Source organism: Mastomys coucha, unplaced genomic scaffold (genome assembly GCF_008632895.1).
Source record: "Mastomys coucha isolate ucsf_1 unplaced genomic scaffold, UCSF_Mcou_1 pScaffold5, whole genome shotgun sequence".
Classification (NCBI taxonomy): Eukaryota; Metazoa; Chordata; class Mammalia; order Rodentia; family Muridae; genus Mastomys; species Mastomys coucha.
In genome coordinates, this window is record NW_022196911.1 from 24,102,733 (window position 1) to 24,129,007 (window position 26,275).

The following is a 26,275-nucleotide window of genomic DNA, read 5'->3' on the forward strand; positions in this document are numbered from 1 at the left end:
TTTCTCTGTATAGCCCTGGCAGTCCTGGAACTCACTCTGTAGACCAGGCTGACCTTGAACTCAGAAATTCACCTGTCTCTGCCTCCCAAGTGCTGGGATTAAAAGCATGCACCACCACTGCCCGGCTTGTTTTAATTTTTTCAATATTTATTTATGTGTATGAGTTTTGCTCACATGGATGTGCATGAATCTCATTGTGTGCAGAAGTGTTCTTAACCACTGAGTCACTGCTCCAGTTCCTCTATTGTTTTGAGACAAGATCTCACTATGTTGCCCTGATTAGCCTGGAACGCTCAGGAGACTAGGCTATCTTCAAACTCAGATATGTCCCTGTTTGCCTCCCAAATACTGGAATTAAAAGCTACCACACTAAGCAACAATGGCTTCTCACAGTGTCCAGCCTCAGCTGCTCTTCATGACCCCTTCATGCCTTCAAAACCAGTACCACCTGGGTGACTCTTACACATTACCGAGTCCAGCCACAGCATGAGATACAACCCTGACTATCTCTGGAACACAGCCTCTTTGCTCTCAGAAAACACTTCCCAGAAGATGTCACCTCAGTGATGCTGGTCTCTTCTTAATCACCGATAATTTCTTAGCTCCAGCTAACCAGCATCAATAGTCCCAGTAACACAAAGGTTCGCTTTAGTGGTTCTGGTATCTTGTTAATCACAGCTGATTCTTCAGCCCCAGCTAACCAAAACCACAGAATCTTCCAGGCTGCTCTACCACTTGAACCATATGATCCAGCAGACCCGATGGCACTTGAGGTGTCCATGGCAAGTAGAAATGCTGTTTGGAGCCTATGGCAGGCCCCTGTAGGTGAATCACAGAAGAGACCCTTAGGATTTTGGAGGAAAGCTCTACCATCATCTGCAGACAACTATTCTCCCTTTGAAAAACAGCTCTTGGCCTGCTATTGGGCCTTAGTGGAAACTGAAGATTTGACAATAGGACACCAAGTTACCATGTGACCTGAATTACCCAACATGAGCTGGGTGCTATCAGATCCTTCAAGTCATAATAAGATGTGCACAGCAGCAGTCTATTATCAAATGGAAGTGGTTTATACGTGATTGGGTCAGAGCAGGTCCCGAAGACACAAGCAAGTTACATGAAGAAGTTGTTCAAATGGTCTCTACTTCTGTTACAATGCCATCTGCTGCCAAGCATGTGCCTATAACCCCATGGGGTGTTCCCTATGATCGGCTGACTGAAGAGAAGACTAGGACCTGGTATACTGATGGCTATGCATATTATGCAGGCACCATCCAGAAGCTGCAGCATTACAACCCCTTTCCAGGGAAACCCTGAAAGATACAGGTGAAAGAAAATCTTCACAGTGGGCAGAACTTAGGGCAGTGCACATGGTATTACAGTTTGTTTGGAAGAAATGGCCAGATGTACAATAGTTCACTGACTCATGGGCTGTAGCCAATGGATTGGCTGGATGGTCAGGGACCTGGAAAGATGATGATTGGAAAATTGGTGAGAAAGACATCTGGGGAAGAAGTCTGTGGATAGATCTCTCCAAATGGGCAGAGGATGTGAAGATATTTGTGTTCCATGTAAATGCTCACCAAAAGGTGACTTCATCTGAAGAGGAGTTCAATAATCAAGTGGATAGGATGACGCATTTGGTGGGCAGTCAGCCTCTTTCCCCAGCCATCGCTATCATTGCTCAATGGGCACATGAACAAAGTGGTCATGGTGGCCGAGATGGAGGTTATGCTTGGGCCCAACGACACGGACTTCCACTCACCAAGGCTGACCCGGCTACAGCTACTGCTGAATGCCAGATCTGCCAACAGCAGAAACCAACACTGAGCCCCAGATATGGCACCATTCCTCGAGGTGACCAGCCAGCAACCTGGTGGCAGGTTGACTATATTGAACCACTTCCTCTGTAGAAAGGACAACGTTTTGTTCTTACTGGAGTAGATACTTATTCTGCTTATGGATCTGCCTTTCCTGCATGCAATGCTTCTGCCAAAATCACCATCTGTGATTTTGAATCACAGAATGCCTTATCCATCCTCATGGTATTCCTTCAGTATTGCTTCTGACCAAGGAGCGCATTTCACAGCCAGCAAAGTGCAACAGTGAGCCTACGACCATGGAATCCACTGGTCTTACCATGTTCCCCATCATCCTGAAGCTGCTGGTCTGATAGGAAGATGGAATGGCCTTTTGAAGATACAGTTACAGTGCCAATTAGGTGGCAGCAGCATGAAGGGCTGGGGCAGAGTTCTTCAAGAGGCAGTATATGCTTTGAATCAGTGTCCAACATGTGGTACAGTTTCCCCCATAGCCAGGATCCATGGGTCCAGAAATCAAGGGGTGGAAAAAGGAATAGTTTCACTCACTATCACTCCTAATGACCCTCTACGAAAATTTTTGCTTCCTGTCCTCACAATTCTAGGTTCTGCTGGCCTAGAAGTTTTAGTTCCAGAGAGGGTAGTGCTCATACCAGGAGCCACAACAAACATTCCATTGAACTGGAAGCTCAGACTTCCCTGGTCATATTGGGCTTCTAATGCCCTTAAACCAACAGGCTAAGAAAGGAATAACAGTGTTAGGAGGAGTGATAGATCCAGATTACCATGGGCAAATTGGATTGCTTCTCCACAAAGAAAGTAAGCAGGATTATGTCTGGAGTATACGACATTCCTTAGTACGTCTCTTAGTACTTCCATGTCCTGTGATTAAAGTCAATGGGAAACTACAACAGCCTAATCCAAGCAGGATGACAAAGGATGCAGACCCATTAGGAATGAAGGTATGGGTCACTCCTCCAGGAAAAGAGCCAAGGTCTGCTGAGGTGCTTGCCGAGGGTGAAGGAAATACAGAATGGTTAGTAGAGGAAGGTAGTTATAAATACCAGCTAAGGCCATATACTCACTTGCAGAAACGAGGATTATAAAGTAATATGAATGCTTCTGTCTTACTTTGTTAAGAATATATTTGTCAGCCAGGCAGTGGTGGCACATGCCTTTAATCCCAGCACTTGGGAGGCAGAGACAGGCGAATTTCTGAGTTCGAGGCCAGCCTGGTCAACAGAGTGAGTTTCAGGACAGCCACGGCTATACAGAGAAACCCTGTCTCGGGGAAAAAAAAAAACCGCCACCACCAACAAAAACAAACAAACAAAGAATACATTCGTTTTTCTTCCAATTTCTTTAACATCAATTTGTATTTATGTTCAGACACTAAAAGAATGTTCCCAAGGGACAATGCCCGATTGTAAATTTACAAATGAGTTTGCATTTATATGAGCAATAGTTATATCATGTTAGTTGTGTTCATGACCTTGTTATTGTTTCATGTGGACATGACATATTATTTGTGTCAAGTTGACAAGGGGTGGGTTGTTGTGGCTATTCCTGGTTGTCAACTTGACTCTATCTGGAATGAACTACAATCCAAATTGGAAGGCTCACCTGTGATCCTAACCTGGAGGCTGGGAGATACAAGTTTCTGACCTGGATCTTGCCATGGAGATCTTGAGGCAGAGTGGCTGTGAATCCCAGAAGACTAAAACAGGCAGATCTCTGAGTTCAAGGTCATCTGGGATTAAAGACACGGTGGCACACACCTTTAATCTGGGCATCACCTTCTGCTGGAGACCTACATAAGGGACATTGGAAGAAGGGAAGATTTATTCTCTCTTCTTCACCAGCTTGCCTTGTGGGACTGAGCAACTGCTAGATGCTTGGACTTCCATTCACAGCTGCCGCTGACCATTGTTGAGAGTTGGATTACAGACTCTAAGTCATTAACAAATTCCCTTACTGTATAGAGGCTACCCATAAGTTCTATGACTCCAGAGAACCCTAAGACAGTAGGTGAGCCAGGCATTTGGCAAGCAGAGGCAAGTGGATCTCTAAATTCAAGACCAGCCTAGTCTACAGATCAAGTTCCAGGACAGCCAGGGCTACGCAGAGAGAAACTCTGTCACAAAAAACAAACAAACAAAAACAGAAAGGAATAAAGAGAGAGAGAGAGATGAAGGGAGGGAGGGAAGGAGAGAGGTAAGGAAGAAAGACAGACCTAAGAATAGCAGGAAAAAAATAAGAATAGCATGTTAAAAAAACTGGGTACAGTGCTAGGTACTCAGTACTGGAATATCAACAGCAGAGCCAAGAGCAGGCCTCGGGACCCATCTTCATTGGCTCTTTTTAAGCTATACAGCTATGCAGTTCTGAGGACTAGCATGTGGATTACTGAGACAGTAGTCTAGCCTGTCCCTTTCACATTCATTCTCTTCCAGACCAGCAAGGCCCAAGCTCTTCTCAGGTGGCTGCTGTACCTGGCTGCCTAGTTCTTCCTAGGGACTCAAGGAGCAAGGCTGTTTCCTCTGTTTCTCATGACCTGACCCAGTTCCCATGGGTTCTAGAGCAAGTCCTATAGGACAGCCGCTGTGCTTCTTCCTTTAGTTTTATATGCCCAAAAAAGTGGCTCAACTGAAACGCTGTCACTGCATGCAGAACTTCTTAGAGAGGATATAAGTGTGGGGAAGGCCTCATGTGGGCCCAGTATGATGATAACACCTAAATCCCACCACTTGGAAGTGGACACAGGATGATCCCCAGATTGTGTTGTCGTTTTGTTTTTTGAGACAAGGTTTCTCTGTATAGCAGCCATGGCTGTCTGGAACTCACTCTGTGGACCAGGCTGGCTTTGAACCTTAAGAAGGAAGGGAGCTTAGAATACTTGCCAAGGCTCACATCACCCCTCAACCGTGGCCAGCTACTCATGCTTCTTCCAGCAAACCAGGGCTACAGATGCCCTCCTTGGTCTCTGAAAATCCTAGCTCAGTGGCTCTTAGCCATCTTGGCCTCAATAGGTTCACAACAGGCTGGTATAAGTAATGCTTGGACTCTTGGAAGGAAATAAAGAAGGGTCCAGAGATTCGGTTCCCACAATCTTTCTGCTAGTCCTCAAAATGGTAAAAGCCAGGATGCTCAGCTTTCAGAGCTCAGCAGCTTGATGTTACACTTGATTTATAAAGCCCATAATATTGAGCAACAAGTTTTATCAACACATCTAAGTAAGTTATGCTTTTAGATTTATTTTGTGTTAAAGCTTATACGCATGTCAAATTAAATTACTTTGAACATTAGCGGGGAAAGGAGGGGAGAAGCTGTTAGCCCAGCTCTGTCCTCACCCTACCAGCCATGTAGGGTCACTAGGTTTCTAGGGTGTTCGTGCTGTTCTGGACCAAAAACTCTATTAGCCTCCCTAATCACAGACTCCACTAAGTCTTCAAATGATACATACTGCCTGGGTGACCATCACCACCTCATCACAGAGCCTCAAGGGCCCTTTCTCTACAAGAACTGCCTGAAGTCCCTGGAACACTGCTCTTCTCACCCACTGAGATGGTTAATCTTGGTTGTCAATCTTGGTTGATTGAATTCAGAATTAACCAAGAGGCATGGGGGGGGCACACCTGTGAGTGATTTTGTGATTGTGTTAAGTGGGGAGACCCAACCTAAAGCTGACCAGCCCTTTCTCCATAGGAAGGTCTGCTTTGTTGCTTTTTTCTTATAAGTCTGTCTACCTTTTTGCTGTCATCTTTCACTAATATCAGAACCCAGCTTCTTCAGCTTTTCAACTAGTGCTGAAAACCAGGAATCCTCTATGATTTCAGCACCAGATTAAGACTACAAAGGCATCTAGTTTTTTAGAAAGCTACTGATTCTCAGCCGTTCTAGTGTGAATAACCCAGACTGTTTGTTTTCATTCTGAGTTCCAATTCTCCAGAGAACAGCTAACATCCACTTACCACTCATGTCTGACCCCAACAGACATGACAGCAATGCAGGAAAATCAGCTTATCCTAAATATCCTATACATCAAATAATCTTAAATCCAACAAGGGTACCCAACCAAACTGTCTAGATCTGCTAACCCCAACCCCCAAAATGAACTGCCTCAGGAGAGCAGACTTCAGAAGCAGGCTCCTCTTCCTGGCTGTCCTGGGCCCAGTTCTTTGGACCGAGATAATTGCCTCTCTCTGCCTCTCTCCATCTCTCCGGGGTCACCAAGCTGCACAGTGGCTTCTTTCCTATCTTTCACAGCAATTTGTAATCCAAATCTAAGTCACCCTTTGTTCCTTCCTCCAGAAGCTCACCTTAGATCTGTTCCTCTTTCTTCGTTCCTGCCTTAAATTTACTTAGATAACCGCGGGGACTGTGTGCATATCCCTTTCTTCCGCAAATAATCACCGAGCAAGAATGTGCTAGGCAAAGTTGGGAGGCGGGCACTATGGTGGGCAAAGACCTTGCAGGTGAAGGTACTGACGGTAACCCCGGTCCAGACTAGCGTGCCTCTTCTTCTCCCAGCGAGCCTGAACGCCTTTGCTATTCCTTCTGCCCCACGCACCCTTGTCAGAAATGTCACCTTGGAGAAACCTCCTCTACTGCACCTTGTCTTCAACATTTCCTCAAACTCCTTTTCTTTCTGGCCTCATCGGCCGCCCGCTGCACCCAGTCAGCTGACTCCCAACAGCACGGAGACCGCGATTACGTGATCACCACTAACTACCAGAATTTTGACGGTACGAACTCACCGTCTGTACCAGCCTGTCCCTATACAATAGCTGAGCGCGGCCTCAGCAGGGTGCACAGCCTTAGACCCTAAGGACAGCAGAGGTAATAAAGGCAACCCGAGTAGCTCCATTCACACAGATCCGGTAGGCGCCAAAGTGCACAACTTTCCGGTGCCGGTCAACCAATCACCCGCGCGCCTCAGGAAGCGCAAATCAAGCCCAGGAAAGCTTAGACCAGCCTCCAGTCAGGAAAAAGATAAAAACCAAAAGCGCGTAAACGCTACGACGCTCCGCCCACAAACACTGGCTGTCCTTCAGTCCGCAGCTGGCTTGCATTGGTTGAGTGTGCTACGTCATCGCCGCGCGACGACGTCTGCGCCTTCCCGCTTCTCTGACGACAGAGTTGCGCCGGCGTCCGGGTCTGAGAAGAGCGGGAGGAGGCGGCGGCCTTGGGAAGATGTAAGTCGGGGTAGGAATCCGGCCGCATCCGAGCTTTGGCGACCTTCTGCCGGGCTTGGCGGGGCGCATCGTGGAGCCGGTCGCGTTCCGCAGCTCCGCAGTGCGGCAGAGGCCCGCCGGCGAGGAGCAGAGCCCGAAGAGAGTGTAGTTGAGATCGGGCGGAGTGGGAGGTGTCGAGGCCGCGGCCCGGAAGTGGTCGAGGCGGTCACCGACGGGAGGGTGATCCGCACCGTTCTCTCGGCGGCGAGCAATTTAGCCAGCGGACTCCAGCAGCTGCGAGCTCCGTCGCTTCTCTTGTTTTCTTGTCAGGCTGGAGACCTAGGCTCGCCACGCCGGGCCCGACCTGAGTAGTGAGTGGAGAAAGAGGGTGGGAGGCGAGGCCGATGTATGTGGCCGGAGCGGACGGTGCAGATTGCGAGCCGGCCTAAAAGGTTGGTTTCCTTTTAGATCTCTTTTCACGAGTGTTTATCGGATTCCAATGTGCAGTTCTCAGTTCTGGACCTTGAGGATCCGACCTAGCATGGGCTGAGCACGGTTACGGAGCTCAAAGGGAACTATGGGAAGGTTATGGTTGATGGTAGAGAGACGTGGTGTAGGCTTGCTTTCTTCTCTACCTTTGTGTTACTTCGTAGGCACTGTGTCTCAGATGCGCTTTTATATGTAGAGAGTGCTTTGAAGATTGCCAAAACGCCCTCTGCTCGAGATTTAACTATTTGTTTTCTCCTCTCTCTGGCTGTTGGACGCACACCTTTCCGGAGGATGGGAGAGGTGGCCAAGGTCCTGAGCTGTTACCTGAGCTTGTGTGAACAGAGACCCTCAGCTTTGCTCTCTAGCACCCGACCACACCCAGCAAAGTGTTTGCTTACTCCATGGTTCATAATTTGTAGACTGCTTAAAAATGGGTTCTGCTTGTTTCATTAAGTACATTCTGGCAGGTTGGCGTGGGGGTGCACAAGGACAATCTCTACTCTTTGCCACTGGTGTGAAGCACTTGGATAGCAACCCAAACTGAAATGTAAAAGTACATACCAGATTTAAATGACTTAGTATAGAAAACCAAGAAATTTAGTAATTTTATGTGGTTATATGTTACAAAGGTAATGCTCGTTTTTATTAAAAATTAGTTTTGGAACCCACACACTGCTTTTAATCCCAGCACTCTGTTTGAGGCTAGCTTGATCCACCTAGGCTAGCCAGGTGAGACCGTGTTTCAAGAGAAAAAAACAAAGCCTTTAGTTTTGGACTGTCAGTAAAAAGTCAGTGGTAGAGTTCTTGTTGCATGCACTGTGCTCAAGGTTACTTTGTGTAGCCTTGCCTGTCCTGGAACTAGCTCTGTAGACGTGACTGGCCTTTGAACTCAGAGAGCCTCATTCCCCAATTCTTGAGGGCAGGAGGGGGGGGAGATAAAGGTTTTGCTAATTTTTGTGATTTGGCTGAAAGGAAATTTAAGGATGTGCTCATGATTCACACTCATGGACAGCACTGCTGTAAGTGATCTCACCCAAAAGTGAGCTGAGCTGTGACATAGTTTATTAAGCATTCAGAAATCAAATATCATCACTGAGCTTTTAGCTGAGTTCCTTGCCAGACTGATAGATTGATTTAGCCAAGCAAGGCTTTTGGGAACTAATTGTCAGGAATGCTTACTTGGTAGTATGCTTTTGCCTGTTGTGCACAAAGCCCTGGTTTCAGTCTCCAGCCCCATATATAAAGCCTATAATCCCAGGTGGAGGCAGGAGATTCAAGTCATCCTACATAGAACATTTGAAGCCAGCCTGGGCTAGAGACTTTGTCTTTAATAGAATAAATAAGCCTTTGGTTCCTGTACTCAGGAGACAGGAAGAATGAGTTCCAGCAGGGTGTTGTGGCACAGCTTTAATCCGAGCACTTGAAAAGCAAAAGTGGGGAAATCTCTGTGAGTTCGAGGACAGCCGGAGCTACACAATAGCGTGTGTGTGTGTGTGTGTGTGTGTGTGTGTGTGTGTGTGTAAGAATGAGTGCCACAACAAAGAAGGCACTAGAAGCCTGAAACACAGACATGCTTGCTTACTTCAGACCATGAGAAAACAGCTTGAAAAGATGTTATAGCCCTGGAAAGAAGCTAGATAGGTAATCATTTGCCATTTTTATTTGTCAAAATAATGGAGGGGAGCTGTTCTCATGGGCTAGACTCACTCAGCAGCATTTAGAAGTACCCTGTCTCTGAAATGGTGTGTTCTCTCCATACAGTTGAGGAAGGTGAGAAAGAAGAGTTAAGATGTATCCTGAGGCCTTTTTTTGTATTTTGCTCCATGAGAAGGCACAGGGGAAATTAGCGGTCTCTGTTTGAGTACTTGCTGTTACTTAGCATTATTGCTAAACCCTTAACTCTGACTATAAGATCTCAGTCTATTCAAAGGTGTACACAGTTGTGCCTACCTGACTTCCGCCTAGATCTAACAAGTCAAATTTCCCCCGTATTTGTTTATAGCTTACCTACCTGACAGTCTTACTTTTTCTTGCCTTTTTGTTTTCTTTTTTTTCTCCCAGACAGGACTTCTTTATGTCGCTTTGGCTGTCCTGGAACTAGCTCTGAATCACCCTGCCTCTGCCTCCCCAGTGCTGTGATTGAAGGCTTGCACCACCACTCCAGCTTTTGGTCCTACTTTAATGCTCTCCCGAGATGTTTTGTGCATTGTGTTGTGTTGAGTAATGTTTTGGTGCTTGTCACTCAAAGTGACATTTGCTCATTACTCATTGCATCTCTAAAGAAAACTGTGCCAATAAGACAAATCTGGGTTTTCTCCTCTGAGGCCATTGTGGTATCTAGTATTTTGAAAGCCACCCACAGGTGGCTCATCATCAAACTTAGTAAACTCTAGTGTGGGACAGGCCCTAAAAAACCAATGGTAATTACCTCTCCCATCTCATTAAGAAAACACAGAATTTTAATATGCCTGTGCCTTAGATGGGTAATACAATTTGCATCTTTTTTTCCAATTTTAAAAAAAAAAAACTAAGAGTAGGGAAGGCCTCCGTGCAGCAATGAGGACGGTCCCCTGAGGGTAAAGGCTGTGTGGACACTTGCTATTTGCTGTGCTTCCTTCTTATGCGCTCAACTTTTTTGATGCAAAGTAGATTTGATGCTTTGTCAATTGGTTTACTCTATTTAAATCCTTTTATCTTGTTACTAGGCTGCTCTTTGGCGTAAATTGCAATCGATTAGGGATCGTTTCTCAGACCCAAGTTAGAAGTGAGAGTTCAGATAAGTGAGGCCGACATTGCTGCCTTGAAGAAGGGGAGAATGGATTTATCAGGAGTGAAAAAGAAGAGCTTGCTAGGAGTCAAAGAAAATAATAAAAAGTCCAGCACTAGGTAATCCTCTGTAAGATTTTTCTAGTGCTATCTTGGGGGTGCTTGCTGTTTGAGGACCCTCAGAAAGGGGAGATTTGTTGTTGTACAGTGAGTGCCCTAATTCACAGATGATTTTGCTCTGTGATCACCTGGGATCTTAGTCATCCTTTTGGACCCCACTACTGGGTTGCTATCTCAGGGTTTGGTCAAGGGAGCTTGCAACCTCACATTCTTTTTTACTGTGCAGGGCTCCTTCTCCTACCAAACGCAAGGACCGATCAGATGAGAAGTCCAAGGATCGATCTAAAGATAAAGGGGCCACTAAAGAGTCAAGTGAGAAGGATCGTGGCAGAGATAAGACTCGGAAGAGACGCAGTGCTTCAAGCGGAAGCAGCAGCACCAGGTGGGGCAGAGGGAACCATGTCTTCCTTCACTGTGAAACCCTCCAAGAACTTCTTTGGGGGGAGGGGGTGACACATGTGTGTTGTCGAGGCCAGAGATTAGCCTTTGGGTGTCAAATTCCTTCCTTTGGGAACATGTGAAGACCATCTGTCCTTCCTATGTTCCCACAAACAAACCTAGGTCCATTTCACCCAAGTTCACTCTAGGGAACCAGTGAGAATTTGTTAGGCTTCCAGTGCGGTAGATGAGGGATAACTGGTGGGAGTGTGGGTGGTAACTGCACTGTGATTGTTCCCTCCCCACCCAGTCCCCTACTTTAGAGCCTTGCCTGAGACCTGGGGGCCTATGGAAATAGGGCAAAATTGCAACTGATTTGAAGGGGTGACTGATACTCCAGTGAGCGTCCCTTGACCCTGTCCCTTCCAAGAGAGACAAGCCCAGGTGTGATGATCTTTAGTGAGCAAGCCCAGTTGAACTGAGAATGACAGCAGCTTTGTGCAACGGGTGTGGCTCCCTAGGAGCTGTCTGCCTGGCTTTTCGATACAGGGTGTCTTTGGTACCTGCAGCCTGCTAATTGAATTGAGCTGGTTGCCCAGGGAAAGACTACCTTGTCTTAACTACTTTGAAAACAGACCCTAGGGTTGTTGATAATACCCTAATATAGCATGCTGATTGAGTTTCGTTATATATATTACATGGTCTTGCTGTGATATATGTTTATGAATATGGACTCTTCTATGATACTAAAGTGTGATGTTTGGGTAATGTATGGATCGGATTGTTTCTCTTGCAAGTATGTATTCATTCTGAATTGAGATTGAGTGGCTTCAGTCAGGAGCTTTTTTTTTTTTTTTAATGAGTTTTGGCTGTGTCTATGTGTGTGCCTAGTTCTCATACAGGCCAGAAGGTGCACTGGGTCCCCTGAAACTAGAAAGCTGGGTCCCTGAAACAGTTGTAAGCTGCCATGTGGGTGCTGGAAACCATTACTGATGTACACTATCACTGTCTTCAGACACACCAGAAGAGGGCATCAGATCCCATTGCAGATGGTTGTGAGCCACCATGTGGTTGCTGGGAATGACCTCAGGACCTTTGGAAGAACAGTTAGTGCTCTTAACCTCTGAGCCATTTCTCCAGCCCCCCTTTTTTTTCTTTTTGTTGTTGTTGTTGTTGAAAACCTGCCTGAATTGGTCTTCAGCCCTGTTGATCTGACTTTTGCGAGTCTGCTACTTTTTCTTCATTGGTAAAAATAAGGATTCTGTGTAGGTAACAACAGCCTCTCTCACTGGGCAGTGGTGGCACAGGCCTTTGATCCCAGCACTTAGGAGGCAGAGGCAGCCTGGTCTACAGAGTAAGGTCCAGGATAGCCAAGGCTATACAGAGAAACCCTGTCTCAAAAAAAAACCAGACAAACAACAGCCCGTCTCATGCAGTGTTGGGACTTGTCAGATGCCATTACTAATGAAGTGGGGCTTAACCAAGAGAACAATACCCTCCTGAGCAGTCAAGCCTGTGCAGGAATGTGACTCTGTGACAACCCCACCTTGTCCTCAGGTCTAGGTCTAGCTCAACCTCCAGCTCGGGCTCTAGCACCAGCACAGGCTCCAGCAGTGGCTCTAGCTCGTCCTCTGCATCCAGCCGCTCAGGAAGCTCCAGCACATCCCGAAGCTCCAGCTCTAGCAGCTCTTCTGGCTCCCCAAGCCCTTCTCGGCGCAGGCATGACAACAGGCGGCGGTCCCGCTCCAAGTGAGTTCAGAATGGCAAGCCTGCTCATTACCATAGTTACTAGAAAAGGAGTTTGGATTGACAAGACGTCTCAGCAGCTAAAGGTCTTTGCTGCCGAGCTTAACAGCCTGAGTTTAATCCCCAGGACCCACATGGTGGCATGTGATAACTCCCATGGTTATCCTCTGACTGCCACATATGCACAGTAACACACAAGTGCAGGGAACTGCAGTGGTACATGCAGTGTTTGTAGCAGGATGGTCAGAAATTTGAGGTCATGATGGGCTACATGTGAGCCTGTCTCAAAAAGACATGAAAGAAAGTGAGTAAAAGGAGTTGGTGGGCAGGATGCCTGAGTCAGTGAGGGTGCTTGATGCCAAGCCTGTCAAACAGAGTACCCATTCCCAGAATACACAAAGGAGAAGCTGAGAAGGACATCTCCCACAAGTTATTCTTTAACTCCATGTACGTGCCCACACAGAAGTAAAATAGACACACAAATTTGAAGGGGTCTTAATTTGGTTTCTGAATCAGGGATAGTCATAGTGTTCTGTTGCTGTGAAAAGACACCATGACCAAGGCAATTCTTACAAAGGATTAATTGGGGCAGGCTTATAGTTTCAGAGGTTTAGTCCATTATCCTCATGGTAAAGAGCATGGTGGCACACAGGCAAACATGGTAACTGAAGAGTTGTGCATCTCAATCCAAAGGTAGCAGGAAAATTGAGAAACTGGACTATCTTAGGCTTTTGAAGCTTCTTAAGCTCACCTCCCATCACACACTTCCTCCAGCAAGACCATACCTCTTGCTTTTTTTCAGATAGTGCACTCCGCGGTATCTAAGCAAATATATGAGCTTATGGGGCCATTTTCATTCAGACCATAGATAACATAGGTGAATTGTTAAGAAACTCTTCTAGAAGCTGTTGAAGCTAAGAAGAACCCTCACTGTTTGTTGCCAAGGCGGGGTCTCACTAGGCCTAGGCAGTGCAGGTTGGCTTAAACTCCTAGTATTCCTCCTGTCTTGGCCTCTCGGTACTTGGATGTTAGGCATATACCAACCAGCACACACATAGCCGATATTTTTTCTTTTTCAGAGCTGAGGTCCAAATCTGGGACTTTATCCTGAACTCTACCCCCAAACCCACTGTACTTGGAATATGTTGAAAATTCTGAGTGTTTTTGGTTTGTTTGGGTTTTTTTTTTTTTCTTTTTTTTCCCCCAGGTCCAAACCACCTAAAAGAGATGAAAAAGAGCGGAAAAGACGGAGCCCGTCCCCTAAACCTACCAAAGTGCACATCGGAAGGCTCACCAGGAATGTGACCAAGGTGAGAACCACAGATCCACAGAGGTTGGTGGGGGTGTGGCTGGACAAGCTGGGGTCAGGCAGCAGGTGCACCTACAATGTAGTCCATTTGGAGAACGATGTATGTGCAACCCATGACTTGATAAGAATGCTGCTGTGGGCTGGAGAGATGGCTCAGCAGTTAAGAGCACTGACTGCTCTTCTGAAGGTCCTGAGTTCAATTCCCAGCAACTACATGGTGGCTCACAACCATCTGTAATGGGATCTGATGCCCTCTTCTGGTGTGTCTGAAAGACAGCTACAGTGTACAAGTCTTTTTTTAAAATGCTGCTACATTTATTATTTACTTAAATAAATGGTCTTATTTATTAGACTTTGTCCCAGAGATTTTGGCCCTGGTGACATATTACCAGGTGGCACTACTGGGGATTTACTCAGCTTTTAGTGAATTCCCTTTGACAATTAAGTAATGGATTGGCAAACAGGGAAAACCATTCTCTCTCTAGGATCATATCATGGAAATATTTTCTACTTATGGGAAAATTAAGATGATTGACATGCCTGTAGAAAGGATGCATCCTCATCTATCCAAAGGCTATGCATATGTGGAATTTGAGAATCCAGATGAAGCAGAGAAGGCACTGAAACACATGGATGGAGGTCAGTGATTCTGGGTCCGCCCTCAGCCCTATCACCTCTGTCCTTGGAGAGATCTGATTGCTTGTGGGACCCTGAAGGAGATTTCCAAACCAGGTGGATCTTACTCAATAGAGGTGTGTGTACCAAAAATATGTTTTAGGAAGCACTTGTTATTCTTGAAAAACCCGGCAAATATGAATATATTTAACATTTTAAGAAATCTTCAATCTGTTAAAAATGAAGCTTTTCTCACAAAGAATATATTTGGCCTTAAAATGGGAGTATTTTCTAAATGTATCCTTTTTTTATTTTGCCAACATGTCAGCATTTTAAGGATTGCTTCGCTGCATTATACATGTGCTGACTTTATACAGTGTATCTATCTCTTAAGACTTAATGTTTATGCCGGGCAGTGGTGGCGCACGCCTTTAATCCCAGCACTTGGGAGGCAGAGGCAGGCAGATTTCTGAGTTTGAGGCCAGCCTGGTCTACAAAGTGAGTTCCAGGACAACCAGGGCTATACAGACAAACCCTGTCTCAAAAAAAGGACTTATAAAGTTTGTGTTAGTGGAGTGGTTTTTAAAGCACAAGCACTTAGGAATGGTTTTTGGTGGCCAATTTCCACTTTGTCTATGAATCAGTATCTTAAAGAATGTGAAATTTGTTTCTAGGTCTAGGATGTAGGATGCTAGGGCTGAGAACTGGCAGCTTGCAGTCTGGACCATCAGTCTGTGTTAGGGGAACCGTAGAAGCCTCGGGTGTACAGTTTCGGCTTTGTTTTTTTGGTTTGGTTTGGTCTTTTGGTTTTTCGAGACAGGGTTTCTCTGTGTAGCCCTGGCTGTCCTAGAACTCACTCTGTAGGCCTCAAACTCAGAAATCTGCCTGCCTCTGCCTCCCAAGTGCTGGGATTAAAGGCATGTGCCACCACCACCTTGTTTTGTTTTTTTAATGATTGCTTTTGAGTATGGATTTTCTTTGATACTTACCTGCTACTTCAGGCTCCCTCAAGTGTTTGAGGAGTTCCAATTGAGCCACCTATATCATTGCTTATCAACTTGGTCTGATAAATCTGCCTATAATCTGGTATTGGCCTAGTGAGCACTTGGTAATCAGTTAAAAATTCAGGAAACGAGAGAAATCTAGAGTGGTCTTCTGGCAACTGGGATAAGTTATGTTAAACCTTTGGAGTGAAAATGAGTGTACCTGAATTAGCCTCCGGCTACTCCTAAGGTAGGAGCTGTGCCCCTTATTAACACTAAACTGGGTTTGTGCTCTCAGGAGCAGCCCTAGATGTGGAGGCTGTCGCTGTAGGTGTCCTGCACCTCAGTGTTCTTTGCTTTTTTTCTGAACTCTGAATTACTGGGGTTTGTTGTCCTGCAGTGCTTTTCTCTCTACCTTTGAGATCATTTCTATACTTTTCCTTCTCTCTGTTTGGAAATTAGTTCATGTAGAATGCTGCAGAAGTTTTCAAGCAGGTCCCTTTTCTTTAGTTCAGCCTGAGCTTCCTGTTGTCTTAAAGAAGAAAATTCAAGGTCAGATTTGGTAGCGCACTTCTTTAATCCCCACAGTTCAGAAGCAGTTGAATTTGTTCAGTTCCAGGTTGGTCTGGTACACATAGTGAGTTCCAGGACAGCCAGAGCTATGTGGGAGACCCAGTCTCGAAAAACAGGAAGCTCAGCTTCTAGTGGCACTTCCTGACACTCAAGAGCCCCCTATTCTCCATGGTAGCCCCGTGCTATCTTGTCACTGTTGGCTGGTGCTCTGTGCCTTTCTGTCTAGCAGGTTTCAACACATTCTTTTCAACACAATTTTGTGGGGCTTATCTGTCTTCTGAGAAGCTGTTCCAGTGCCTCAAGTAGTGTCTCTTAGATCTCCTGCCCTTTTCCTGCTGTGGTGGTTCTGGGATTGTTTACCTTGGTATGCTGAGCACCTAGCTTGGTGCTTCCCTAGGGTAGGTAGTGATTTTGCTTTTGAGACAGGATCTCCCTACATAACTCCTAGCTGGTCTGACCTTAATTTGTAGACCAAGCTGGCTGCTGAGTCTTGGGAATCCATCTGGTCCGTCTCTACTTCTTAGATGCTAAGATTGAAGGCATGGGCCACCATGCCTGTCTTGTTTCATTTTGAGGTAATACATGTTGCCTAAGCTAACTAAGGGTGCTCCCCTGCCTTTACCTCCTGAAGGCTGGGATTTCAGGCATGTACTGCCACACCAAAAGTGTGATGTATTAATTAGAAATTTTATGGGTTTTGTTCCTGTTTCCTACAGGACAAATTGATGGCCAAGAGATCACTGCTACTGCTGTGTTGGCACCCTGGCCTCGGCCACCACCTCGGCGATTCAGCCCTCCCAGGAGAATGCTTCCACCACCTCCCATGTGGCGTAGGTCACCCCCACGGATGAGGAGAAGGTGAGTCAATTTGGAATTGTCCTTAACCCATCTTGCTTCTTTGTATGATTTATAAACCTAAATGGCTGTGATGGCTTAGTCCTCTGGGGTGGGTGTAGAAAGCAGGTCGGTCAGCTTGTAGTACTTGGGAATTGGCCAGAGAAAGGACAGTCAGAGTATGTGTTATTGACAGGCAGATGAGTTCCTTCAAAGGAACCAATTCTAAAGTCTGAACTGTTGTGAGTCCCAAGAGAGACCCTCTATCTTTCATAATGAGGGACCAGGCAGGGTGGCACACACATTTAATCCTAGCACCCAGGAAGCAGGGGCAGGCAGATCCTGGTTCATGGATCGAGATCCAGACTATAGCCCGCTATATACAGAGAAGCCCTGTCTCGAAAAACCAAAATGGGGTGAGGGAACAGTTTAGGGTTGTGAACAAAAACAGGATTGTCTTAGAAAGGCCAGTCTGTCCCATAGCTGTCCTGCGTAAAGATTGTACTTTTGGCTAACTGGGCTTCTCTTCCCACAGGTCTCGATCCCCAAGACGCAGGTCCCCTGTGCGTAGAAGGTCTCGTTCTCCTGGCCGCCGCCGCCACAGGAGCCGATCCAGCTCCAACTCCTCCCGATAAGCAGGAGCATTGATTTGTACCTCTGTAACTTATGTTTCCCAGAGTCAGTTTTGTCCTTTTCTCTAGCCAAATTAGGATCTGTAGAGAAGGATCCCTTACCGGTAGGCTTTGAAGCCAGCAGTTGAGATCTTTCCTCTGCAGGAGGATTCTGGCTTGTAGAGGTGTGTTGATTCAAGACTGTGCCCATAGAGGTACCCTATAATTTTCTGGCCAGAAAGTTCACCCCTTCAGTTCTTGATAGTCTGGTAGCAGAGCCCACTGGAACCTATGGCAGCCCACCGTTTTCCACAGATGACCCAGAACCAGTCAGACAACCTGGTCAAACCCTTGCTGTCGCTGTGCCACACCTGTGGAAAGGACCAAGCTGCTGCTGTTAGGCCTGCCCATGCCCCCACCCCCTACTGAGTACTCAACTTTGAGGGTTAAGACCTTTGAAAGATTCTTCCACAAATGGTTATCTTTTCTGTTCCCACTTGTCTCTTACTTTCTAGAATTGATGAGCCAGTTCTACAGGGTCCTCATGAAGCCTACCCCACCCCCATTGTCACCTGCCATTCATGGTGATGTTGCAGGTTAACCTTGGCAATGTGTACATTGCCCCTTTTTGCTTTCATTGTACAGTCAATACTATAAAATTTGTTTTGAGTTTTATAACTTTTTGCATTTTAGATAAGTTTGTGTTTGTACTTATGTAGAGTGAAAGGATAGTGTTGAATAAAACCTAGGGTTAGAATGCAAATTGAGTGCTGGTTTCACTGTCTTAGTCCAGAACTGTCACAATTTGTGTGACTCAACTAAGAATTTTGGGGATTAAGAGTTTAATCCCCCAACGCCCGCATTTCTGAGAGCTCTCAGCCAGGAGGACAGGTGGTGAGGCCTCCTGTTCTTGAGAAGGGGAGACTGCAGCTGCTGCCCTGCTGGGAAGATGGGAGGGACAATCTCTCTTGTCTCATACTGGTGCACCACAGAAGAAAAGTCTACCGGGAAGGAAGACGTCTTGTATTCGTGCCCCTTCAGTATCAAGCAAATAAAAATACACTATAGAGGGAAAGAAACCTAGGTAGAAGGTCTCCCAGGCTCTATTCTTCACTACCATGCATCCATTCTGCCAACCTTAATTTATGTCCCTAATCCCAGCTCCTCTGAAAGTGCCTGCATGAGATCTGGCAGCTCTTTCCAACAGACTGCTGGCAGGAACGAAAGCTCTGTGTGACACACCCCGCCCCCGCACTGGCCCGGTCCCTGGCAGGAGCTCATTCAATATCTAGTCAGATGCCAGCTGCTGGTAGCTAGGGGGATCCATCCAGTCCTCTGGACGCCGCGGACTAGCCAACTTTGACCTTGTGGGGGGCGGGGTCGGCCCGAGAGGAGGAGTCTTCAACGCTGGGCTGGAAGCGAAGTCACTGCTTCTGTAGTCCCACTAATAACCAAGATGGCGCTGGCCGCAGCGAGTCGCGTTCTGCTGCACGCGGGTGCGTGGCCAGGGCGGGAGCGCTGGTGCACGGCCTCCCAGAGAGAGGGCTGGGTGCCGGGCGGCGGTGGTGAGAGTCTGGGCCTGCTTGCTAACGTGCTCCGGGCTGTCCACAGGATCCCGCCTCGGGCGCAGGGAGGTCGTGGACGGCGCGCGGCGCTTCGCTAACAAGCGGGTGCTGGTGGAGACGGAGGGCGCGGCAGGTGAGTGGGAGGGCCGGCTCTGATGAGTAGAGTGACCTCAGGCGCCGAGACCACAAGCTCCGTGTGAGGTCTGGCCGACAGTGAAGTGCTTTCAATTTCCAAAAGCAGTGAGCATAAACTCACATAAACTTAGATTCTGTTTAAGTTCATACCAGGTGATTTAAATGACAGAACGCGTGAGTTTTTAAAGTTTTGGTTAAAGTTTCTAAAGTTATGGTCTGTTACTTAAACTATTAGTTAAGAATGATTATAGCTTCCTGCGGTGGCTCATGCTTGTAAACTCAGCTGAAGCCAGTCTGAGCCACATGAGACAGTGTCTCAAAAATCTGACACAAAAGTGATTGGAATTATTTTTGAATATTTTCCTAATACTGGAGTGTGGCACAGACCCCAGCAGCTATTTTCCTAGTTAACGTTGGGAGCTGTAAGTAGGGTCACTCCCTGCCCCCAACAGAATGCCTAGGAAGCACAGAACTGCCTCACAAGGCAGAAGAGGCAGGAGGATGGTGAAGTTGAGGCCAGCCTAGGCTACATATAGAGCCTGTTTTTCAAAGTGATGGTGCTGGGGGGGGGGGGGGGTGGTTGGAGGAGAAGAGTGGAATTTTCCAGGACAAGTGATAATGCACTTATGGAAGAAAACCTGGGAGAGGAGGACACAGCTGGGTCTAGAGCTTAGAATCACATTCTGACCCTAACCCTGGTCTCTCAACAGAAACTCTTGGCACCTATAGGGGAAGGGAGCATTCCACCTAGACATGGAAGTCAAAGTCTGGATCTCCTACGTGATAGGTAGTACTGCTAGAACATTAGTGCACTGGAGAGAGGTGCCTTAATAGTAGGAACTGTCTAGCATGTGCCAGGCCTGGATACTGGGCTTTAATCCCAGTACCACAAAAGTAAATAAATAAAAATACTAGAGTGGGTAGAGGTAATAACTATACCATGGCGAAGTCAATGGATTACACACTTAAAAGTGACTGGACATTTAGACTATCATGTATATGTCATCACAATCTTAAGTAATAAGTAAGTGGCACATATAGCTCCAGTAAAAAAGCAAAGGTAAAATAGCAACCAGTTTTATTTATTTTGGTTTTGTAGATCTAATGGTTCCTATATTTCAAAGGCAAAATTAAAAAAATCCATATGTTCTTTTAGCTTATGGGGTTTTTGTTGGTTTTGTTTGTTTGAAACAGGATTTTATTTATCCCAGGCCTGGAACTCATTATCTAACTGTGTCATTGAGACTGACCTTTGAACTTAACCCACGTGCCTCTACCTCCCAAGAGCTGTGATCAGAAGTGCTTGGCACACTCTTTTACTTTTTTTTTTTTTTTAACAATTTATTTTATTATGTACATAAGTTTGGGATTTGGGGTTTTGTTTTTTGTTTGTATATTTGTTTGTTTTTGCATGCCTGTTTGTTTTGGCCTGAGGAGGCCAAAAATGGATGTTAAATCCCCTGGAATTGCAATTACAGACAGTTATGAGCTGCCGTGAGAGTGCTGGAAATGAACCCAGGCCCTGTAAGCCATCTCTCCAGCTTCCTCTTGCTCACACTTTTAAGTCCCCAACACATAAACACCCTAAAGACTGAACATTGCCGGCACAGAAATAGTCTCTTTCCAAGTTGATAACAGGGCTTCTTTGGCAGAGGTTGACCTTGTATGACAGTGGGCTCTTTGGCCTGTTTCACTATTTCTCCTGGCCTAGTGCATCCTTCTAATGGACATACTCCTCAAATCAGCTGTGCCAAAAGCCAGCAGCGTTTATGTTTGGTTTTAGATTCTGCTCAACTCACCATTCAAGAAGATTTTATATGCTACACACTTTGCTCCAGGAAGTTGGTTACTGCTCCCTCAATGACCAAGTTCATCTCTTCTCTCTTTTGTTAGCTCATGATCACCTTTTGCCTCATTACCTTTCCCCTAGTGTCCACTGCTGTGTCAGATTTTTCAGATATTATCCTTCCAACTAAACTTGTGGTGTTTGTCCAATGCAGGCCTGTAACTAGGCCACAGTTACCTCTTCCTCTTAAATCAAAGGTCTTGACAGAACCCACTTGGCACCTACGCCCTCAGCCAGATATGCCCCGTGAGATTTGGGAGTCCTTTCAGCAGTGCCAGGTGACAGTGGCAGCCAGTACCCTTGGAGACTGGCCCTGGCTTTTTGCACTTAGACTACAAATAATGCACGTGCACAAGGGGCCAAGGGCAGTGGAAGGGCACCTGACTCCAGCATTTTCAGCTTCGATGGCTAAATGAGTGTGAGTGAGCTGATCCCCTACTAGAAAGCTCTTTGCATATCTGGGTCGGAGAGGTTTCTGTTGCCTCTTCCTCTGAAGACATGGGACTCGCTAGTACAGAAGGACAGGAGGAATTGCACAAACGGATGAATTAAAGACAGGAAAGATGTAAGGACAGGCGGAGCTGAACAGTCAAGAGAGGTCTGCCCACTGCCATCTTGCAAGACACCAAAGTCATGGCACAGCTTGATCTGTGTCTGCTGCCGGCTCCTTAGTGTCTTTTTTTTTTTTTTTTAAGATTTATTTTATTTTATTTATTTTATGTGTATGAGTACACTGCAGCTGTACAGATGGCTGTGAGCCATTATGCGTGTGTCTGGCCCTCTTGATGCGGCGTAATTCACTGTAGCTGTCTTCAGACGCACCAGAAGAGGGCGTCGGATCTCATTACGGGTGGTTGAGAGCCACCATGTGGTTGCTGAGATCTGAACTCAGGACCTTTGGAAGAGCAGTCAGTGCTCTTACCCGCTGAGCCATCTTGCCAGCCCTCTCCTTGGTGTCTTTGAGGCTTGGAGCACGATACAGTCTGCTTCCAGTGGAAGTGGCAAGCAGCTACAGTGTTAGGAGGTTTGGGGGTGTCAAGGAAACCTTTACTTCTAACTAAAGTAGGTTCCTGGCCAGCCCTGAATCTCTAGGCAGGTGGACTGCCTTAAAAACCAGATGGTCACCTGTGGATACTGGAAAGATGGGGAACACTCGGGCCTGAGGCAGGTGCCATTCAAAGACCATATGATTCCTGTGCCCTTAGGACTGGGTGGCTTATGCCAGGAAATGGAGGTCTGTGGGTAGAGGATACAGCACACTGGGCTGATGTGTAAAGTCCAAAGCCATGGAAGGACTGTGCTTCCTCTGAAGCTTCCAAGAGGGTCTCCTCTGCATCTTCTGACCTTTGGTACAGCCCTGCCCCCTGGTGGCCTCCAGGAGGGTCTCCTCTGCATCTTCTGACCTTTGGTACAGCCCTGCCCCCTGGTGGCCTCCAGGAGGCTCTCCTCTGCATCTTCTGACCTTTGGTACAGCCCTGCCCCCTGGTGGCATCCAGGAGGGTCTCCTCTGCATCTTCTGACCTTTGGTACAGCCCTGCCCCCTGGTGGCCTCCAGGAGGGTCTCCTCTGCATCTTCTGACCTTTGGTAGGGCCCTGCCCCCTGGCTTCCTCCAAGAGGGTCTCCTCCTCTGCATCTTCTGACCTTTGGTACAGCCCTGCCCCCTGGTATCCTCTAGCTTGTGGGTACTCCTTTTACTCTGTGTGTGTGTGTGTTTGTGTGCGCGCGCGTGCATGCGCACGCCCGCCCGCGTGTGCGTGCGTTCTCCACTCTACTGAGGCAGAGTCTTTCTGAGAGCTTGCAAATTCCAGTTAGTACAGCTATCCAGCTTGCTCTCAGAATCCTGTCTTTGCCCACAAGGTGCTGGAATCACGAGGGCCTTGCATATCCAGCCTGTATGTGGGTTCTAGGGATCTGAACCCCAGGCCTTATACTTAGATGTCAAGTGCTTTATCTTCCATGCTGACTTGATCTACAACCCAGACCTTTGCCACTGCCTTTATATGGCCTTCTTGTATCTCTCCTTTCATGAGGACAGCAGTCCTGTTGAACATAAGGCCCATTCTAATCTGACCTCATCCTGGCATTCTGTTTTTCTGAGACAGGGTCTCATGTAGTTCACTGGCCTATCCAACTGTTTCTGCTCAGGTAGAAGAGCATCCTAGGACTTGGAAGCCAGGAACCACACAGCTCTGAGGGGAAAAGGTATCCAAATGGAAGGGTGTCCTGAGACACAGGGGCCCAGGAACCACACAGCTGTGAGATGGGGCAGCATCTCAATGGAAAGGCATCTGGAGACACCGGAACCACACAGCTCTGAGAGGAAGTGTCCTCAGCAGAGAGGTTGCAGGTCCTAGAGGAGGGGCTCCCCAGCTGAACTGAGTAGCTCAGGAGCCTCAGGCCTGTCCTCTTCCCTTCATCTCTTCATTGATTCTTGTCTTCTACCAATGAGAGTCACATAAGGCAGCAAATCTCATAAAAGAGATTTATTGGAGGGTCCAGGACACAGAGGGGCGAATCTAGGAGTGGCTGCCTTTGCTCCCAGGAGCAGACAGCGGGGGACTGAGCAAAAGGCTGACTTACATAGGGGACTGAGCAAAAGGCTGACTTACATAGGGGACTGAGCAAAAGGCTGACTTATATAGGGGACTGAGCAAAAGGCTGACTTACATAGGGGACTGAGCAAAAGGCTGACTTACATAGGGGACTGAGCAAAAGGCCCGCTTACATAGGCTTTCTTAGGGGTGGGACTTTTCAGAGCAGAGCTTTCCGGATTGAAGATTGGTAAGATTTTATGTCCTGAGCTTCCCAAGATTTGGTAGAGTTTTTCAACCCTACCAAAAAAAAGAGTTCCTGCATCAGGCCCATGGGTTGGGATGGGAAGACCTTCCTGGGGGCTGGAGAGATAGCTCAGAGGTTAAGAGCACTGACTGCTCTTTCAAAGGTCCTGAGTTCGAATCCCAGCAACCACATGGGGCCTCACAACCATCCATAATGAGATCTGATGCCCTTTTCTGGGGTGTCTGAAGACAGCTACAGTGTACTTATATATAATAAATAAATAATTTTAAAAAAAAAAGAAGACCTTCCTGGCCCCAGTCAGCTTTGTCTGAGGCCATTGCTGCTGAGCTGCTTGGGGGGGCTGGAGAGGAGGTGTAAGCATTGTGGGCACCTGCAGGACAGCTCCTACAGGGGTTATTTCATGAAGGCTGTGGGCTGAGGCAGGAAAGGTGCCACCATTGTGAACAGCTCCTGAATACCATGAACAGCCCCTGTGGTGGCTGAGGAAGTGTCTTGGTGCCACCAGTTGATAGCTCCCGTGGTACTGTTTTCGGCAGCTGCAGCCTAGGGCCTGCACCTTGACAGCTCTTGCAGCACTCAGAGACTATAGCATCCAACTGTATGTTTAGCCAGAAATGACCTTGAACTCCTGATTCCCCTACCTCTGCCTCCCACAGAGTCATGTTTCCAACCCTTTTACGGTCTTTTAAAGTTCATTCCTAATGAGACTTTGGCCCAGCCTTCAGGTCAGGGAGTCTTTAGATGTAATTTGGAGTTAGTATTTTTATATATTATTTTGAAATGGAATCCTGCGCTCACTGATTTTCTTGCCTGGGCTCCCAGGTGCTACAAGGTGGGTTTTTTGTTTGTTTGATTTGTTTTAAATTTTGTTTCTGTTTATTTTTACGTTTTCTGTATAGAAAATGAAAGCAGATTCCCTATTTGGGGGGCAGGTGTTCTGTTTCTGAGGCAGGATCTGTGTAGCCCTGCTGACCTAAAATGGAGATCTGCCTGCTTTTTAAAAGTTAAAATTGCCAGGCAGTGGTGGCACACACCTTTCATCCCAGCACTCAGAGGCAGAGGCAGGTGGATCTCTTCAAGTTGGAGGCTAGCCTGGTTTGTACAGTGAGTTGCAGGACAGCCAAGTCTACATAGTGAGACTGTGTCCAAAAAACAAAACAAAAACAACCTGGCTTATTTTTGCTGAGCCAGAGCAGATGGGACTATTAGCCACTTCCCTCTCCTCTCTGGACTAATAAGGTGATGCCTTCCCAGGCTGGCATAGCTCCCTGAAACTGTTAACTACCTTGGCAAAGCCAGGGAGGCCTGACTGACTGCCACAGGAGACTGGCAGCATGTGTCTCCTGCCTCCGGTTGGGATATCTCTGGTAGGTAGATAGACACTTTATCGTACATTTAGTTTAATTTCAAATTTTATTTATGTTTCTCTGTGAGTCTCTGTGTATGTGGGGTGATGCCCAGGCCAAGGGCCAGGGGTGGGCAGGTGTGGCTTGGACGAAGCCCTTTTCGAGGATCCCCTCTTTTCTACACCAGGGATTGCTGTGATGAAGTTCAGGAACCCTCCAGTGAATTCCCTCAGCTTAGAGTTTCTGACAGAGTTCGTCATCAGCCTGGAGAAGCTGGAAAATGACAAGAGCATCCGAGGTGTCATCCTCACTTCGGTATGTGCCCGTTCAAGCCACATACACCCCAGCCCTGGCTGCAGTAGGAGTGAGAACCTGGAAGGTCTGGAGCCCTCTATCATGTGGGACTGAGTCACCAGGCACTCCTAATCACCACTAGGGACCTCTAGGACACTTTCCTGGAAAGCAGGTTTCCAAGCATTTACCTGTAAAAGTATTTTTTATTTTTCTGTTGTAATTTTTCTCTTGGTGGTTTAAAATCTGACTTCTCTCAGCTTCTGAATTGCCCTGCTTGTCCTCAAACTAACTCTGGCAGTCTGTTCTAATCTTCTGACGCCTTCTCAAAAAAAAAACAAAAAACAAAAAAGCCAAAACAAAACAAAAAAGCCAAGCAGAGGAAAGGGGAGAGAATGCTGTAATTAGGACAGATCACACAAGTAATGGGGTTTGATGTTTGTGTTATGAGTGGCGGCTTCACGGGAACGATGTTAGTGATAAAGATGACTGCCCCCAGAATAGAGGAGACAGCATCAGCTGAGAGAAGGGAGAGAATAGTTCATCTAGGGATGCTCCTGGACGAGCTACATTTCCAGCTAATGGGGAGCATCAGTTCAGCCAGTTCCTGCTGCTGCTTCTACTATCCCTGATGCCAGGAAGAAATCAAAAGTTCATATTATTTGTGGGAATAAGCTTTTTCTATGTAGGCCATATTCACAGGCACCAGAGGTGAGAGTTTGAATGTGACTTAGAAGACTCAGAACCCAGCCGGGCAGTGGTGGCACACGCCTTTAATCCTAGCATTTAGGAGGCAGAGGCAGGTGAATTTCTCAGTTCGAGGGCAGCCTGGTCTACAGAATGAGTTCCAGGACAGCCAAGGCTACACAGAGAA

General features: G+C 46.9%; 2 protein-coding genes across 4 annotated transcripts in view; both read left to right on the top strand.

The window, feature by feature from the left end:
* Positions 1-6,895: 6,895 nt before the first annotated feature.
* Rnps1 (RNA binding protein with serine rich domain 1) lies at positions 6,896-18,181 on the top strand. Of its 3 annotated transcripts, XM_031353763.1 has the most exons (9): positions 6,963-7,015; positions 7,325-7,446; positions 10,189-10,369; positions 10,596-10,751; positions 12,305-12,496; positions 13,701-13,803; positions 14,288-14,441; positions 16,690-16,831; positions 17,343-18,181. In XM_031353763.1, the coding sequence occupies exons 3-9, from the start codon at positions 10,299-10,301 to the stop codon at positions 17,440-17,442; spliced, it is 918 nt and encodes a 305-aa protein (XP_031209623.1). In that variant the 5' UTR covers positions 6,963-7,015; positions 7,325-7,446; positions 10,189-10,298; the 3' UTR covers positions 17,443-18,181. The 3 variants fall into 3 exon arrangements, with proteins under 3 accessions (XP_031209622.1, XP_031209624.1, XP_031209623.1); XM_031353762.1 differs by lacking the exon at positions 7,325-7,446 and having other exon boundaries at positions 6,896-7,015; XM_031353764.1 differs by lacking the exons at positions 7,325-7,446; positions 10,189-10,369 and having other exon boundaries at positions 6,923-7,015.
* A 637-nt stretch (positions 18,182-18,818) lies between these two features.
* Eci1 (enoyl-CoA delta isomerase 1) overlaps positions 18,819-26,275 on the top strand; it is a 12,050-nt gene continuing 4,593 nt past the window's right edge. Inside the window, exons 1-3 of the mRNA XM_031353765.1 lie at positions 18,819-18,914; positions 19,030-19,116; positions 25,298-25,425. Coding sequence (XP_031209625.1) covers positions 18,875-18,914; positions 19,030-19,116; positions 25,298-25,425 — 255 coding nt within the window. The 5' untranslated portion in view covers positions 18,819-18,874. The remainder of the gene's footprint in view (positions 18,915-19,029; positions 19,117-25,297; positions 25,426-26,275) is intronic.

What these genes read in the sequence shown, in the direction of transcription:
- Rnps1 (XM_031353762.1), top strand. Translation starts at nt 10,299, where the DNA reads ATGGATTTATCAGGAGTGAAAAAGAAGAGCTTGCTAGGAGTCAAAGAA. An exon ending in AATAAAAAGTCCAGCACTAG is followed by an intron (nt 10,370 to 10,595) that starts GTAATCCTCTGT and finishes TTTACTGTGCAG; the next exon opens with GGCTCCTTCTCCTACCAAAC. An exon ending in ACTGAAACACATGGATGGAG is followed by an intron (nt 14,442 to 16,689) that starts GTCAGTGATTCT and finishes TGTTTCCTACAG; the next exon opens with GACAAATTGATGGCCAAGAG.